The following is an 18107-nucleotide window of genomic DNA, read 5'->3' as shown; positions in this document are numbered from 1 at the left end:
TTCACCGTTTGTCACGCTTGGAGTCATCCAATCAGAGAGCTACCAATCAAAATGTCATCAGGTGAATTGTCTTCATTAAAGCTCCTGCTGGCGAGTGATAACACACTAGGCACCGGATATAAAAGCTAATGTTTGAATTTACCTTGACAATCCATGGCTGCACACAGTTTCTCCTTTAGCTAACCTATCTAATATGCACTTTCTTTCTCTTCATCCCACCTTGCTCTCTCTCTCTCTCTCTCTCTCTCTCTCTCTCTCTCTCTCTCTCAGCATGTGTGTGTGGACTGTAGGAAGAATTACTGCGGCAGGTGTTCGACCCAGCTGGAACTCCGGCCCCGCCTCTGCCACACCTGCCAGCGTTTCTATGGCAACCTTTTAGAGCGGGCGGAGCTGATGAAGTTGAAGGTGAAGGACCTGAGGGAGTACCTCCACCTGCATGAGGTCTCCACGCAGATGTGCCGCGAGAAGGTGCGTTTGTTTTGTTTTTACCGTACGATATAAATTAAATGCAGACAGAGGACGGGTGCATGTATGAAGTCTCCACAAGCATGTGTGTGTGTTAGTTACCATAATTAAGAAATTAGAAATGTAGATGGGGGAAAAAAAACAGCTTCATACAACATCTCGAAACAGATGTCCATAGCATCACAGAAATGTAATATATGTGACCAGGCACAAACTTTGGGGTCTTGTGGAATTTGGGTCCATGTCCGTTGTCTCTTCTTTGGAATGGATTTGGTGCCGGCTGTCATCTCTGCTCGTCTCCATCATCGAAACATGAGACCGAAAGTACTTAGCCACTCCCCTCCGACAAAACAAGTGCCACTCCCCTCCGACAAAACAAGTTTTTTTCACACGGCGTGGGAAATAATTCAGCCGGACTATCTAACAATAATTCACATTTACAGGTCGGATTAAGTTTTGTAAATAAGGATACGGATAGATAACATTTCAAAGCACTCAAAATTGACAATATCTTCATTTCGACCTATTTCTGAATTTCACAGCATCTCGCCTAATTTTGGGCAATCATGAGAGCCTTATTAATAAGCCATGTTTGGCGGTGCCAAGTCACATTATGCCTTGCATGGAATGTTTAGAATGCCCATTTTTCATCCATGTTGGAAGAAACAACAGTTGCTATGTGTAAATAAATAAACGTCATGATTTGATATACAAATAATAATAGGGAGTCCTCCTGCACTGGTTTGAAATACTTGAAATACTTCAAGTAATCTAGAATTACAAGAGGATAGTTGTCACGTCATCCATCTTAGTGTACAGTTGTTGTGGGAATCAACCTGGGAAGGTTCAGGCAGTCATTTCAGCTTGTAAGAATTCAGAGTGACTGGTGAAATGTTTGGATTCACCCGCCACTGTGGCAGAGATATAATGTAAGTTTCCCATCCAGGAGGGTATTTTACTGGATGATATTAATGTGTGAGCTATTCTACACAATGTTTTGTTTCTTTTAATTAAGAAAAGAGAACTTTATTATCCCCTTGGGGGTAAATTGCATTGTTGTCAACAGCACGGCACGGTGACAATGTACACAGATAATTAATAATAGCAGATAATTAACAGGTCATTAGCAACAGCGTTTATGTCCCTGTTATTTTTTTCATGTACAAATAAATGTAAATGGATCCAGGAGGAGTTGGTGGAGCTGGTACTTGGCCAGCAGACTCCATCGTCTGGCAGCGTCAGTCCCCAGAGTCAGACTCCAGACCCCCCTGTCATGACGCCCCAGTACCACGCCCCTCCAGTCCCTCCTCCACCCACCACCACCAGCAACAGCATCCCTCCACCCACGCAGCCCGAAACCATCACCACCACAGAACCTGCCTCCACCGGGCCAGAGACTCAGGACGACAGCCAGGTAAGAGATCTCGTGGGCAGTGGTAGTCGAGAGAGAAGCAGGCTTGTAACTTGGCTTGGAAGACTGCAGGTTCAATCCCTGGACTGACAGGAAGATTATGGCGTGGGATATGAATGAATTACACCCTGCCCTCCAACACCCGCTGCTCCGGTGGAGCTGCTTGTTGGCCCGCAGTGTCAAGACTATGTTGTACAGGGCATCCTGGGTGAATGTGTGCGTCTGCAGCTTGGCTTTTGTTGATAATAAAAAAAACTAAAAATCTCCTGTGCTGCCAAATGTCTTGTTGGTACAAAAGTACATTATGTCATATTACTATATTATTTACTATCGACTTTTATACCAGAAATATATTTGGCAGGACTGGAGAGACACATTGAAGGTTATTTCTCTCTGTTTCACTAGTCATATAGGGCTTTGTAGGGCGGTATTAGTTTCTTCCATTCTCACAGCTTTGTATCCTCAAAGAAATAGGTCAAATGTGTACACAGTAGAGGTGTAAATGTGTACACAGTAGGGGTGTAACAGTGTTAAATCTGAAATCTCAATTGTCTCATTACGTTTGGCCAACTGCATCTAGTGAGTAAACTTGTGTATTCAGACTTTAGTAATGCAGAATTAGTAATCTGATGTAACAATAGACAGTGTTCACCTGTTGGCTCCTTCGGAATGGGAAGATAACGTGAGCTCAGCTCAGGTACTTCAGACTTGTCACTATGGGAAGAAGGTTCATCACAGCAACTTGCATGCTACTTGGTTTAAGCCAAAAGTCAGTTAGGAAACTTTGCATAATGAGATCTGCCATTGAGGAGACGTCTGGTCATTCTCGTCATTCTCCCAGTTTGCATGTCGGATGGATCAGGAAGGTAAACAGGGGCAGCTTGTTTTTCAAGTTACGGCAGGCAGTAGGGGTCAAAAGGGGTAATGCATTTAAATGACATACATTTTACTTTAACATGTTGTGGTTTTAAAACCAACCCATTGATGGACTAAGAAGGGCCAGCCCTATTGTTCACTAACGTGAATGTGGTTGTATTGTTGGGCTTTTTGCTGTCAGACTGGGTCGGTACCAGAGGAGACTGGAGAGTCTGAGACAGAACCAGAGGTCCAGGCAGAGGAGGAACCGCAGGTACAAAATAAAACCCAGAACCATCGGCTTGTTTTGCTCAGACAAGGCTACTTTGGTTCTGGAGAAAGTTAGTGTAAATACAGAATATCACAACTTCAGGATAGATTTTGTTGTACTTGGACAAAGCCAATTTGGTTCTGGGGAAATTAGTGAACATAAATGGATTTATTACATCTAAAATGAAATGGTTTTTGTTATACACTGCAAGAAAAATCCCATGTTTAGGGCAAAAAAGGGCAAACATCTGCCAATGAGGTGAGACAATTTTACTTGTTTTAAGAAATGTCTTGAATCAAGTGAGAATATCTTGAACTTAAGCATGTCACTATGCTATTTTTAAGACAATGGACCTATCTCAAACCCTGCCCACTTTTCTTGATAAAGAAAGGAGGGCGCAGTTTGAGATACATTTTCTTAATTTTTTTAGTTAGTACATGTTTTTAGTCTTCCAACCTTTCACAGAGCTTTACAAGTTGTGCCTTACATTCATCCATCCATTCACTTACACATACACACACCAGTGGCGAAGGCAGCCATGCAAGGCACTAACCTGCTTGCTGAGGAACAGTTATACGTTCAGTGTCTCGCTCAACGACACTTGGACACACTCCCGGGAGAGGAGCTGGGGAAGACAACCGCTCTGCCTCCTGAGACACTCTTGTTCTCCTTGTTTTGAGAGAATCCTTGAAACGGGGTCATTTTTCTTGGAACAAGTAAATTAATCTCACCTCATTGTCTCTGAAAATATTATATTAAGACTCGATACAAGCTTACTTGTCAAGATGGAAAGTTTTTGCGTACTTGAGACGGATGGTAAAAGAGGGTTTTCTCAGACTTGCAGAGTCTTAGGTGGTAACATTACTGCTGGGTTAGTCATAGAGATGGTTTTTAAAGACCAAGAGTCTGTAACATGGCTCCCCAAACTAGGGCCTGGGGGCTAAATCTGGTCTTCCTCAACATTCTTTTTGGCCCTCCAAATGGTTCCAGAGTGTTGAGATACTCTGTGTTTGCGTTATTTTAATGAAATTCTATTACATTTGAAGAGTGAATTTAAAATATTACCAAGCATATTATTAACAAACATATTGATTTAAGACCTGAGAATCTAATCAGTTTTATGATTGACCCTTGAGCCTCAACTATTTTTCGGACCAAATATGAGGCTGTAAGAATACATTCAAACTAGATTAGATTAAAATATATTGTCATTATACAGCACAAATACAGTACAACAAAAATGAGTCTTATACATGTAAAAGATGCTATTAGAAATAGTTCCTAAGCTTTTTAAATGGAAAATATACAGAATACAGGGCCTTCAAGAATTCTTGGCACCCTAAGTAAATGTGAACAAAAAAGGCTGTGAAAAATACTAAACATCATTGTTATTTATCAGCTTGATATTGCACTCAAAATACGAGCTAATGAGTTAATCTAACCTTGAATTGAGTAGACTTTTTTTTTATTAAGGAATAGTTATTTTTCTCAACATGCATGTCACTATCATTAGTACTCTGAGAAATTCTTACGAATAAAATCAATTAGAAGTATATTCTGATTAAGTTGAGTCTTTACGTGGCCATTCATGATATTATTTAGTATTTCCTGCTAACAAAGCAGAGACCAATGTCCCTCAATACATTTGAATAGGACTTTATTGGATTTTAGTGTATAGTGGACTCAGAATTGACCTATCTCAAACTCTGCCCTCTTTTCTTGATCCTCCAATCACGACTGGCCTCCCTTGTCCAAGGGGTGTTGTTGATAAAGAGGCTGGGCTTTGAGATTGGTTAATACTTAGTTAACACTGTGTTGGATATGTTGTTGACTTCTGGGTGTTTTTGTCTACTCCCCGAGGCTTCAAAGAAACTATCAATCATCTCCCTCCTGTCACTATAAGTCAAAGTACAGATAGGTGCAATTTCAGTTACTTTTTCCTGTCCCAATTTTACTACGGAAGTCAATGGAGAAATCGGATCGGAGTGCGCCAGAAGGGTGATGATTTGTATATATTTGAACCCTTTGGGACTTTTGAGATGTACTTTAAGTAGCATCCTCAAACAAGTGGGCAATTTAAGCCCATTCATTGTTTTGTGCTCCGACACTCCTTCCAACCACATAGACAATGAATGTGATTTTCGCCAATGCATTTCAATGGCATTGGCAGCGGCTACTGCTTATGAGGCTTCCCCTCCGGTCTCTTTGGTCATATGTAGTCAAGTCTTCTCCAAAAGGTACCCACTGTTAGTATGGCATTCATTTTGGCATCGTCACTGGTTTCTTGTTTGTTTTGCTAGTCTGTTTGGCCCATTTTCATTCCTGGGCCTATATATGTGAATAGTGAATACTGAATACTATTGGTATCTGTGGTATTTATAATATTTTGAACCTCTGCTGTTTTGGCAATACTAGATCCTATTGTAGGGGTGTGTTTGATGTGTGTGTCTACTGTCTTTGGTGTGTTTTGTTCCTTCTGTGTGTGTTGGCTGGTTGCTGTGCGTGGTGTGTTCCATTATTCACCTGGCGGGCGGGGAGGCAGGCAGGGGCTGGTCTGTCTTTACCTCTGTGATGAGTATCATTACTCACATGGCATGTCGCCACGTCAGGCAGGCTTCCCCAGATTCCTCAGTACTCTGTTAAACAATACCATGTGACCTGAGGCGTGCTGTATATTCAGAGCTTCCCAGGTCCATTTCAACCAAGGAGGACGCCCTGCAGAAAACAAAGACACTTCTGAGTGACGCACCCTTCGTTAAAAAAACTAAAATAAAGCTCAAGTTGTACTTGCTGCGAGCAGAGCTGTATATGGACCGTCTTTGGCCATTGCAGTTTTCAGTGGCAGCCATTTTAGCTCCACAATCCTGCTCCATGGCCATACTGTGCACGTCACCATGGTAAGGAGGGAACTGTTGTCTACAGCAAACTCTGTTTGGTTCTAGAGAAGAGGCGCAACATGGTGTCCATTGAACAGCCTGGCCAGCATTTCCGTCAGAGGCTCTGATCCCAGTCAGTTACCACAGACCCAGCAGTCTGCTGCCAAACTATTGAGAAACCACTTCATGGTTTATCTTGGTAATAATAATAACTTGAGGTACAAGGTGGTTGCCAAGGAAGTTTGATACTGTTGTATCAACAGTGCATGAGATTGAAAAAGTTCTACTGAAATGTTTGATATTGTAACTCATCAGCTATTTGGTGTATGCCCCCTCCTGACCCACAGCTTTCAGATACAGAGGAGGTGCTGGTTCCGGGGCGTAGGGCCTCCCTGTCGGACCTGAGCTGTGTGGATGACATAGATGCTCTCAGCGTTCGACAGCTGAAGGAGATCCTGGCCAGGAACTTTGTTAACTATAAAGGTTGCTGTGAGAAATGGGAGCTGATGGAGAGAGTGACCCGCCTCTACCACGACCAGATCTCCAGATCTGCAGACCTGCAGAATATGGGTAACTAACTACTTATATTAACCAATACCACTACTAGATTCACAACTTGAGTTACCACTACTAGTAGTAATGCACATTATCAATTTAAAGTTGCTATAGATAACATTCAGCCACTAGATGTCGCACCAACATGTCATTTATCCAATCGGGTGCATTCCACATGGGGAAATGCGAAGTAGGGAGGGGATACGTGCACGCAACATTCATTATTAATTCTGAATTAATTATTCAGTCATTACAAATGTATTTGGGGGGAGCAATAGTTTTATTCCGCAAATTTCTAAAACCTCTGATCTATTTATAAAAAAAAAGGATGTGTTGATATTTTACTTAACTCATTGGGCGCCAAAAACCTAATATATCATGTTTCGCCGCCAACCGTTGAGTGCCAAAAACATAATATCTCGTTTTTAGATCCTTTGATATTTTTCCTTTGATCCCTGTTCTAAACACTCAGCCGGAGCTCTCTAGGTCTCCCTGGCTCATCTGCCTACGTTGGAATTGCAATGACGATCGAATCTCACCGGGTGGAAGTATCGCCTACCTTTTGAACTGGGAACTGCGGATACCACTTGTCTTGTGATCCACTCCGGGTTTTTCCACCTAGGAGTGGATCACAACATAACAATCGGTGGAAGATTTGGTGCCTCAGAGCTATTCTTTCCCGTATCATGGTATCCATGCCCGATATACACAAGTAATTGCGATCGCCATGGGATCGACTGGGATTTATTCATTTTGGAGTACTTTCAGATTTTTTTTTTTTTTATCTCATTCATTCCATAAGAACGTAGAATACACATTTACAGACTTCTTTTTTATATGGTCCATTTGCATGTTCTTGGTATCTGATTCTAGGGACATCTATGGATCTCAGGGAATGTATTCCCAGTGTCAGAAATACTGTGCCTGTTACTAGGCTTGAGTAAATTGTAATGAACCAAATGAGAATATCAATTAAAAATGTTTTTATCTTTGACTGTGAATAACACTATGCTCAAATTGACCAGACCTGAAAAATCTAAGCAAATTAATAGATGGAAGATGATTAAACAGAAGGTTTTGTAGATACAGTACTGAATTCTGGCATCTGGACACATGCAAATTGAAATATGATTATAGAATATCAGGCATAAAATGGTTATGCGATTAAAATGCGATAAATTTGATTAATTAATTCATTACAAATCCTGTAATTAATTAGATAAATTTTTTTAATCGCCTGACGGCACTAATAAAAACCAACAAGTTAAGATGGCTGTCGTTCTTGTTGGTTCAAAACAATTAAAATGCTTTTTTCTTTTGAGCAACACCTTTTCTTCACATGGAGAAACAATACAGTGTACACAAAATAAAAGCCTTTCGGGGGGCGGCTGAGTGGCGCAGTGGGCAAGGCGCTCTCGCCACTAACGCAGGAGATGCTGGTATCGAGCCCAGTTCTCTGCGTTGCTACCGGCTTGGCCGGTCGTTCATACTAATACAATTGGCAGTATTAGAGGGTGGGAAAGCCGGTGGGTGGGGATTGGACGTTGTGGACAGCGACTCCTACAGGTCGGTTGGTGCGCCTGTACAGCAGAATCAGGAAGTATCGGGGGCAGCGTGAGCCTCCCACGTGTTACTCCTCGCCATTGAGAGATCGCGCTGTTCAGGTGAAAAGATGCGACAGCTTCCTCCTCGTGTACCAGAGAGACGTGATGCAAGGCGTGGTCCTCACTGCAGCCGACCAGTGGGAGGCATAGTCTAGCAACGTTCGAGACAGGGGAGGGAAGAATTGAAGGGAGAATTGGCGAGGCGAAATTGGGATGGGAGAAAAATAGAAAATAAGGAGAAAAAGTGAAAAAAAAATGAAAAAAAAACTTTCGATTTCAGCTGGTGGTGTAGGCAATCTTTTGTAAAAAGAAATCCAGTCTTTGTGACTGTCCCAGGTCCTGTTATCGGCCATTTTAAAATCTTAGGGTGGCCTGCCAAGTGGTCCCAGGGTCACATCGGAAAGCTAACACCGCTGCCTTGTTCCGCGTTGGAGAACACACAGCATTATATTTAGAAAAATCCAGCTTGAAGCTGCTGGTGCCCCTGGGAGCCTGTGGATAACCTTTTGTTACACAGAGCTCGCTCTATTTCTGCTGGACATGTAAGCTCACTCTCACTCACTTCTCTCAAATTGCCCACCGCACCTTTTTATACCTCGTAGAGATCTATTACTCAACATCGAGAGAATCATTCAACGCTGACTGAGAATGTTGGGCTCTTGTTTGCCTGCAGCATCATTAGGAACTCGTTCTGTAGGCTCCTGGATCATGTTGAGCTCATTGATGCCTTTTCTCCCCCTCTTTTCAGTTTCAAATCCCACAGACGGCACAGGTGAGTTTTCCTCCCGTTTCCCCCTCTTCTTTTCTGTCCAACAATGCCCGCGCCCCAGGACGTAAGCCGACACTCAGGAATGACCTCATACTATTAAAGTAGCTGAAATTGGTACTCAATCATTATCGCTCACCATCAGGTCCCAACAATGGCTGCTAGAACTCGAGATATACTCACTGACTTCATCGTAACGCAATATGCTAATCTGATCCATTACTTGAGATGTGTTTTGTAAATGTAATCTGATGCTCCCTTTAAAAAAGAGAGAGAGAGCACTCCAGTTCCATTGAAACATTTATTAATTAGATGGTTTAGATGACAGATATGATGCAGAAGGGGAAATGCTTAAGTATCCATATATTGTTAGTTATACACCCATATTTACACTTTTGCTAGAGTGTAAATCTAAAGGTTATTTAAAGGACTTATTTTGGCTTTGTTAGATAGTTGTCGAGCAAGCTGCTAGTGGTTAGCGACTCGAGAGACCGCAGCTCAGCTCACAGACCAGAGAGACTGGTCACTAAAACCTTCAACCAATCTAAGTAAAGTGGAGAGATGGTTGAGCCTTGGTGGAGGTCTGCACTCTACTTTAGATTAGATAAAAAATGTATTGTCATCATACAGCACAAGTACAGTACAACGAAAAGAAGTTTGGCATCCAACCAGAGTGCAAATGTAGCAGTGAAGTGCAATAGTACAATGTACATGTCATTAAACTGGATATAAAATATATAAATTGGTACTACTGAGTGTAGTGCTAATCAGATGTATGTACAGAGTTGTAATATTAATATGTTCATCAGTGATACAGGTATAAAGACAGTATGGTAGTAAGTCTTACTGGCCAGAAGCGTAACTAGTAAGAGTAGGTAAGGGATATGTATAGATATAGTATCTACAGATATGTAAGAGGATTATGTACAGATGTAGATATAGATATTATATATATATATATACGGTAAGGATATATATATATATATATATATATATATATATATATATATATATATATATACACGCTATATACATCATTATTATACATGCTATCATACAGAGCTATATGGGTTATATGTTTGTTATATACCGAGTGCATTCTTCTAGTTCAACACGTGGTCCTTGCCAAAAATGTCCCAGTAGAGACTCATTCTATCCAGGTGTGAGGGTTGTTTCACAGCACAGGACCCTTCTCCCTCTCTGCCCCCAGAGCCCAGCAGGACCCACGGCGTGGAAGAGAACCTGTGTAAGATCTGCATGGACTCCCCTATTGACTGTGTGCTGCTGGAGTGTGGCCATATGGTCACCTGCACCAAGTGCGGCAAGAGGATGAACGAGTGTCCCATCTGCAGACAGTACGTGGTGCGGGCCGTGCACGTCTTCAGAGCCTGAGCCACCACACCCACTCCAGCCGGTAAATCAGCGGGGGGGATCAACCGGAGCCTTTGGCGCCTAATGCACCACTTTAGTTGAACTATATACAAAATCGACATGTTAAACAGGATGATAAATAGCGTAGATGGCTCGTCATAGATGGATAGATGTACAGTATAGATAGATGGATACTTTATTCATCCCCTTGGGAAAATTCAGGTATCCAGTAGCTCATCAGTCAAACGGGAGCAAAGCAATGATGTGGACAAACAATAAAGTCAGAACTTTATTTATAAAGGGAGCCAGCCATAAAATAGATCAATGAATTAAGATACTATTGCACATTGTAGAAAAAGTTCACATGCGCATATTCAACACACATTAGCCTTCATTCCGGGAGCCAGTGCAGAAATATACCCATCTCAAACCCCGCCCCCTTTTCTCGAATGTCCAATCGCAACCGTTGCTTCCCTCAGATGAGCTTCGCTAGGAACCCGTCAGGTTTTGATCTACGGATCTGTCTCACAGCTTTGATTTGACAGAGAAAGGTGCGTCCGCAGCACTAAAACACGCCTGTGCGGCACGGCGCCCTCTAATAGAGGCACGTGTCGGGAGTAGACCTCCAATCGTTTAAGAGTAGCAGCGCCAGCTGATTTACGGTCTGCCGTTAAAAGCCATGTAGCAGCGTGTCTTTGTTATTGGAGCGCTCGACATGGCAGGTTATCGTCTGCACCTCTCCTTTGTCAGGTGTTTAAAGCCTCATTTAACATTCTGAATCCTCACAAACAGAATGTGAGTGAAATAGCCTATGGCAGGTTTATCTCTAGAGGAATGACACATCAGGCCAGTCTATTTCCGCATTTATTTCCTGTAGACAAATTTTCGTAAAAATTATTTATGTAAAATTAAAAAGAATACAAGTGTGAATTGAGTGACAGGATTTCACCGGCTTATGTTGCTTCTGTGTCTTGTCGCATGCAGAGCTTTAACTGAGCGTGTGCACACATTATGGACCAGACGTGTCAATTGTTATTCCAGTACGATCGACTTCAGATCGATAAAATGCGGGGCAAACGAGGGTACATTCATCTTAAGATCAAATTGCAACATAAACGAGAGCCACTTGTCTGTATGAACCCTTTGCCATGTAAATATTGCATCTAGTTGAAACTGTTCTGCACTGGCGTTCTCTGCCTCTCCCACTTTGGACTCTCTCTCTCTCTCTCTAGATGGGGTTCAGTGGACTTGCACCCGTGTGGCCTTAAGACCAATATGGACTCCTCTACCTCCTGTTCTGTGACGCCCTGTATCCCTCCACCTTTTCCCCAACTCCTTAAAACCACGGGTTCTGCCAATAAAGCACGGGGTCAAGGCACTCCCCTGGTTTCTGTTGGCCGGACTCCGTTCTTCCCGAAGCAATAGTTTGGATGTCACAGGAGATCTAAAAAAGTGCCCTTGTTGAGAACAAGAACATCTAATTTTATTTTTCTACGGTAGAAATTGTGCCCTTTTGAGAAGCATCCTTGGGAAAGCAAGAGGAAGTGCTGGTGATTCATTTATGGCATCGAGGGTTTTTCCAAGAACCAATATGAGAAGGGACTACCGCTTCATCATAAGGCAGGGAATTCATCGCTCACATGACCAGCAATGACCAGAAATCCTTATTTTTATTTTTTTTTTAGAAATGTTATTCAACCATAAAACTGAAAGAGGGAATAACACATTAATTTAACTTGTTGCGTAGAAAGTGTTTTGTAACGCTGATCCTGTGTCAGCCTCAAGTCTGTGACTTCCTCCAACCCTGGCTCCATCTCCTGTTCCTCAGCCCGGGTTCCGCTGCCTCGTGTTGTCATCACTGTGTTGTTGTTGGTCCATTCAAGCCTTAACATGTCTCTACGACCGTGTGTGGCTCGCTGTGAAAAGCCATGTTTCCTAATGATTTACGACGTCATGTTCATTTTCAACACATTGGAAGATGGATTCTTAACGACCTCAAGTTGGCTACCACTTTGCAGAAATTACCATGAATAGAATTCAGTTGCTCATGGTGTGATTGTATCTTGACAAGCAGCTTGTATATTCAAATGGTTGAAAGACAACTGCACATTCAAATGATTGTAAGAGACAACTGCTTATTCAAATGATTGTAAGAGACAACTGCTTATTCAAATGATGACAAAAACAACTGCATATTCAAATGATTGACAAACTGCTTATTCAAATGATTGATAGAAACAACTGCTTATTCAAAAGATTGAAAGAAACAACTGCTTATTCAAATGGTTGACAGAAACGACTGCATATTCAAATGATTGACGGAAACAACTGCTTATTCAAATGATTGACAGAAAACAACTGCTTATTCAAATGATAGAAAGAAACAACTACTAATCCAAATGATTGACAGAAACAACTGCTTATTCAAATGATAACAGACAAATAAGAGAAACTCATGAGGGACTGTCGACACAAGGACAAAAAATTGATTTAATCCAAAAGTGCTCCAAAGTGAAAAAGAGTTCTCATTTGACAATGAGAGGGACTGGGAAATTTCTGAACTAAAATTGCAAGTACTTTTTCTAACAATATTCAGACTTTTAGATGAGCCGTACACGGGGGTCACTGGGACACCTGCATGCCTTCCCTAACTGCTGCCTCTGCTATACTCGGCTCTTCGCACAGGGGATAGAATTGACCTGATCTCAAGCACCGCCCTCTTATCTTGATCCTCCAATCGCAACTGTTACTAACAAAGTTTGTCCGATGGAAGCGACAGTCGTGATTGGAGGATCAAAGAAAAGAGTGCAGGATTGAGGTGGGTCAATTGACTTGCACGCTGTTACCTCATCCAGCTATTTTGGCAGAATCCTGTCTTTATCGTTAAAAGATTATTCTGGTATTTCTCAACCTAGACCCTATTTTTCTATAACATGGCATCATACCAATCCAGTCCGCGTGAATACTTTGGGCAGCCGAAGAGTGCTTCCGCGTTCGAGTTTTGCGCTCTGATTGGCCAGGTCATGTGACATGTGCGCCAATCGTGGGACAGCAAGTTCTGCACCTATTTCCGGGTCTAACAGCCTGCAAACTACCTGGCGTTCTATCGCCATGCTCTAAGACAAACTCTAACCTTAACCGACTTCGAACGAGCGCCTAAGCCTAACCAGTGTAGAAACTTGCGGTCCCACGATTGGGCGTACATGTGACATGACCAGAAATGACCTGGCCAATCAGAGACGCGGAAACACTCTTCGGCTGCCCAAAGTATTCAGGCATCCAGTCCGGCCAAAATCTTGTCGTCAGTTTGAACCGCTGTTGAGTATTTCATGTTAACTGGGTGCTTGACTTGGCTGCTGATCTCCTGACTCCAATTCAATGTAACAGGATAGTCAACAACATGTCCTCAAAAGCAGCCAAATATGTCTCTCTAATTCTCACAAACATTTTGTGTTCATTGTTGCGCTGTTGGATGGAATCGCAGCTGGGAGGGCTGCAGCCAAAACGAGGGCAGGGTCATTATATGAAAACGGCCATTTCCCATTCTTAACGTTTGATTTTCAAAGCTGTTTTTCAAGTCTTTAAGCCCTTTTTTGGATGAAGTAGATCCTTACATCTCAGAACAATAGTCTCAGCATCTCGGGCTACCTTTTCTTTCTTCCCTAAATATAATGTTTCCTCATCCCTGTTACCGACATCAATTATTGTTTGAATTTTTTTTTAATCCATATAGAACAAATCTGATCTATTATGAAAGTGTGTTTAATCTAAGGCTTAGATTCATGCTTCACACAAAGGGTTAAAAAAATAAAAACATGTCACGAGACATATGGAAACTAAATTATAAAATGTTTTGTTCGAGGGACACAAAATGGCCTGTTTTCGTATAATGACCCGGCACAGGAAAACGCAGCTCGCTCAATAGCGGTCCAATCCATGAGATCATGGTCAGAATAATTTCAGGAAGGGCACTGTGCCACCGTTGTTGCAGACCCAGTTCTCGTCTACATAGGAGGGCTTGCTGAAGTTTCATCGTTTGCACTCATCTCATCCTCTAGAGAGTCCAGCTGCAGGGACTGAGCAGCAGTGGTGCTCTTCGCCGCCGGGGAGACCTGTCCCTGGGCACAAGTCTCTGGGACAGTAAGGGAGCTTTGGTGGTGGGGAGCAGTAGCCAATGCTTTCCTCCAGCATCTGCTCTGTCTCCTCTGCACTCTTGATGGATCGATGAGGTGGAGGAGAGGATAGAAAGATGGGGTCCAGGTTGAAAAGAACCAGAAGTCTCCCTTAAGGCCCTGATCATTTCCAGTGCTTCCTGGTTGAAGGTTCAACATGCTAATTTCCAGGCAACACATGCAACTCCAGCCAGAGTTTGCGATAATATTGCTCAGCAAATACATTTCTTCGGAAGTAAAAGGTGAATCATCTGGGTCTTAAAATAGCTATAAAAAATAAACGTAAAGCTTGGACTGTCTGTGACCCCATGCAGGGCATGAGACATGAAACAAGATTGTACTTGTTTAGATGGGTTTTACAAACCTGTTTGAAACCTGGTGTATGGAATGTTAACACTCCATTTAGCCGTCACTCCAGATGCAGGATGACTCCTACCGCATGCAGTGCTTCCGGACAGCTAACAGTCTGCTATGTTCACTATGCAAGCTGTGAAGGCTTGACTAAACATGCATGAAGTGCAACACTTAGCCAGGAAGATGAGGCCCAACAGCTGTTGGCTATTTTCTAATTACATCATTAAGACTGACCACGCTACGACTTGTGTTGCTTGCATAACAACTAACCACATTCATAATACTGTATGATTACTGACATTGATTTGAGATCGCTGCTCAAGTCGGTGCTGGAGAGGGAGTTGGATGCCTCCCATGCTCGTCAAGTGACCTATCTCAAGCCCCGCCCTCTTTCCTTGATCCTCTGATCACAACTGTTGCAAGGTTTGTCAGAGGAAAGCAACAGTTGTGATTGGAGGATCAAGAAAAGGGGGCATGGTTCGAGAGTTACATTTTACAGATTCAGAGTCGCTCCCAATGTGTCATCCAATTTAATTTAATTCAACTTCACACCCACATTATTCATCTTAAAGATGGTGAAGATTGGCAGACTGGTGCTGAAGAATGCAGGAACGACTATGTGAGACTAGTTGTTGGTTAGAGCAGGAGCACATACAGGAACGACTAGGTGAGACTAACAACTAGGTGAAACTAGTTGTTGGTTAGCAGGAGCAGCATACAGGAACCACTAGGTGATACTAGTTAACAACTAGGTGAAACTAGTTGTTGGTTAGAGCAGGAGCAACATACAGGAACCACTAGGTGATACTAGTTAACAACTAGGTGAAACTAGTTGTTGGTTAGAGCAGGAGCAACATACAGGAACGACTAGGTGAGACTAGGTTAGAGCAGAAGCAGCATACAGGAATGACTAGGTGAGACTAGTTAACATCTAGGTGAGTGTTGGTTAGAGCAGGAGCAGCATACAGGAACGACTAGGTGAGACTAGTTAACGTCTAGGTGAGACTACTTGATGTCTAGGTGAGACTAGTTAACGTCTAGGTGAGACTAGTTAACGTCTTAGATGGGACTAGTTAACGACTAGGTGAGACTATTTAACGACTAGATGAGACTTGGTTAGAGCGGGAGCAGCATACAAGAACGACTAGGTGAGACTAGTTAACGTCTAGGGGATACTAGTTGTCGGTTATTACTTGTCCTCCTTTCCATCCCAGTTTACTGCTGTGGAAGATTTTCAAATGGATACAGTGATTATAGATTATGGTTTGTTGCTTCCACCTGTCCCTCCCCTTGGAGGAGAAGCGTGTTTAGTTCAGTGGCAGTGAAACATGCCATCATAGTATCGCTTTAATACTCTTCCTAGGCCAACATTTTAAGATGTCATGGTGGTCACCCTTTTAGAATTCTTCCATGGCCTTTTGAAATGCTTTGAGTTATGGCGGTGGTCATATACTGTACTTTATTTGTACAGAAATTATGTGCAGTCTCAGTTTGATGTTAATTTGTTCCTCGTTATAACGTTATGTCGATTGCACTAACCTGCTATGGTGAAATGAGGCCTTTTTATTTTTATTTTTTTGTGCTTGTATGCATCCAGACATTGTGTTTGTACAATGAACAGAAGTGTACTTGATTTATTTTCTTAAGAGAACTGAGAGAACGTGTTATCTTTTTTCTTTGGACCTTTTGTTTCTCTGATATTTAGAGTTTGTTTTTGATTTGTATTAATCACTGTGAAATGATTTACCTTGCTACTAAATACCATTCTGATTTCCAAGGGGAATAGCACTAGTTAATGTTATTCCCGTCAACAAGGACAGTCAAATTTGTATATTTGCAAAACGTGAACAACTCCTAAAGCCAGAAGCCAGGGAACACTTGGTACTTGAAGCTTGAACACTTGGTACTTGAACTTGCATGGTAGGCAGGGACTACAGATGAAAACTAGTGACAGGAGAGATGGCAGGAAGAGGGGGGGTCTGTGCCACAACGGTCGTGAAATGTATTCGAACCAACAACGTAATTTCGGCATGAGCTTTTAAGCCCACTGAGCAATCGGGTTACCGATGGATCACTTGTTAACCTACAAACCTTTTTACTCCTGATACCTAAATTGGCTTCATTCAACAATAACGTTATCTAATCTGAATTATAAATAAATAGACATACCAATATCTTGAGAGAATCTCCCTGCATGTTCTCACCGTCACCTCAACCATCTTTGCTAATTCATTCCAGAGCAGGTCCAGATGTTGTCACCAGCTCAAGACTTTGTTCTTTAGTTTCTGGCTTTGGGGAGAGATTTCCTTGCATTTATATGAACTGGAATGTCCTGACCTAGACTGTAGGAATGGTATTCCCTTGTTAAGAACTGGATTTTACAATACCTTGTTGTTTTTGTCTTCGTCACAATACCTTTTTATTTTTGAGCCAAATAATAGTTGACTTTATATTCTTACTATAGCTTCTTTGATATTTCTCCTTAATTTGAAAAACAACCAAATATTTTTCTCTGGAGTGCATTCTGCTGACATTTTTGTAATAAAAGTTGGTACTTTCAACATAGTTTCTGTCAAGCCTTTTTTATCTGGAAAGTTCCGGACCTTACCCAGCAAGCATCTGGCCGACCTCAGTCCAGACCAGCTGACGTCTCGTGACAACTTGACATGAATTGGCCTTTCATTCAACTTCAAAAGTAGATTGTGACAAACAGGAAGGCCTTCTCTGAACATCTATTGGGAGTGTGTTTGCAAAAGCCCACCACCTCGTTTTAAAGACTGACATCAGAAAAACATTGATTTTGACACCTTGTTTAATGGACTTTATAATGTTTGCTGGGTCTTGTACGAGTCATTCTCTGGAATGAAAACTTCCAGATTTGGTGCTTATATACTCTGAGGGCCGGCCTAACTGACTGACCGACTCCCCATTTTTTAAACATGTTGAGTGTCGTGGTCAGTTCTGGCTCAACTAGGCTTGCTAGTCTTATTTATTTTTAACCCTTTCACTGCGACAATACATAAGGTTAACCCGTTTACTACCACACTACAGAAGGTTAACCCTTTCACTACCACACTACAGACTTAACCAGTAATGCCCTGCTTCAGTTGAATGGTAGTATCAGCCATCTCCTCATTTAAACAGGTTGTTATATGGGATGTCATGTCAGAATCATCTGCAATTTGTTGCATCGTTAACAAGCTAACATTTGATATATTGTTTGATGTATATTTCCTCAGATAGCTTGTATATTTAGAATTTTAACACAGGCTTCAATAGAACTGGCACAAAGCGGAGCATAGAACGCTGGTATTCTGACATGACGACCCTTCCTCCTTTTATCTAATCTGGACTTTGAAGGTGTCTTTATTCGTAGCACACATTGTAACATATTCATTCAGCGACAC

General features: G+C 42.1%; 1 protein-coding gene across 3 annotated transcripts in view; it reads left to right on the top strand.

Annotated features, from left to right (window-relative positions):
• The window catches only part of rffl (ring finger and FYVE-like domain containing E3 ubiquitin protein ligase), a 90453-nt gene extending 73198 nt beyond the window's left edge, over positions 1 to 17255 (top strand). The window contains exons 3-10 of one of the 3 annotated variants that reach the window (XR_014620739.1): positions 271 to 468; positions 1652 to 1879; positions 2934 to 3005; positions 6226 to 6448; positions 8786 to 8809; positions 10014 to 10217; positions 11407 to 15635; positions 15700 to 17255. Coding sequence is in view for 2 of the 3 variants with exons in the window: in XM_084335384.1 (XP_084191510.1) it covers positions 271 to 468; positions 1652 to 1879; positions 2934 to 3005; positions 6226 to 6448; positions 8786 to 8809; positions 10014 to 10195 (927 nt within the window). In the remaining variant the exon portion in view is untranslated. Of the gene's footprint in view, positions 1 to 270; positions 469 to 1651; positions 1880 to 2933; positions 3006 to 6225; positions 6449 to 8785; positions 8810 to 10013; positions 10218 to 11406 lie in introns of all 3 variants that reach the window. The other 2 variants (XM_084335384.1, XM_084335385.1) reach the window with 2 other exon arrangements.
• The last annotated feature ends 852 nt before the right edge of the window (positions 17256 to 18107 follow it).

Source organism: Notolepis coatsorum, assembly GCF_963971535.1.
Source record: "Notolepis coatsorum genome assembly, chromosome: 1".
Lineage (NCBI taxonomy): Eukaryota > Metazoa > Chordata > Actinopteri > Aulopiformes > Paralepididae > Notolepis > Notolepis coatsorum.
The sequence above is the reverse complement of the archived record's forward strand: the minus strand, read 5'-3'. Positions and strand labels throughout refer to the sequence as shown.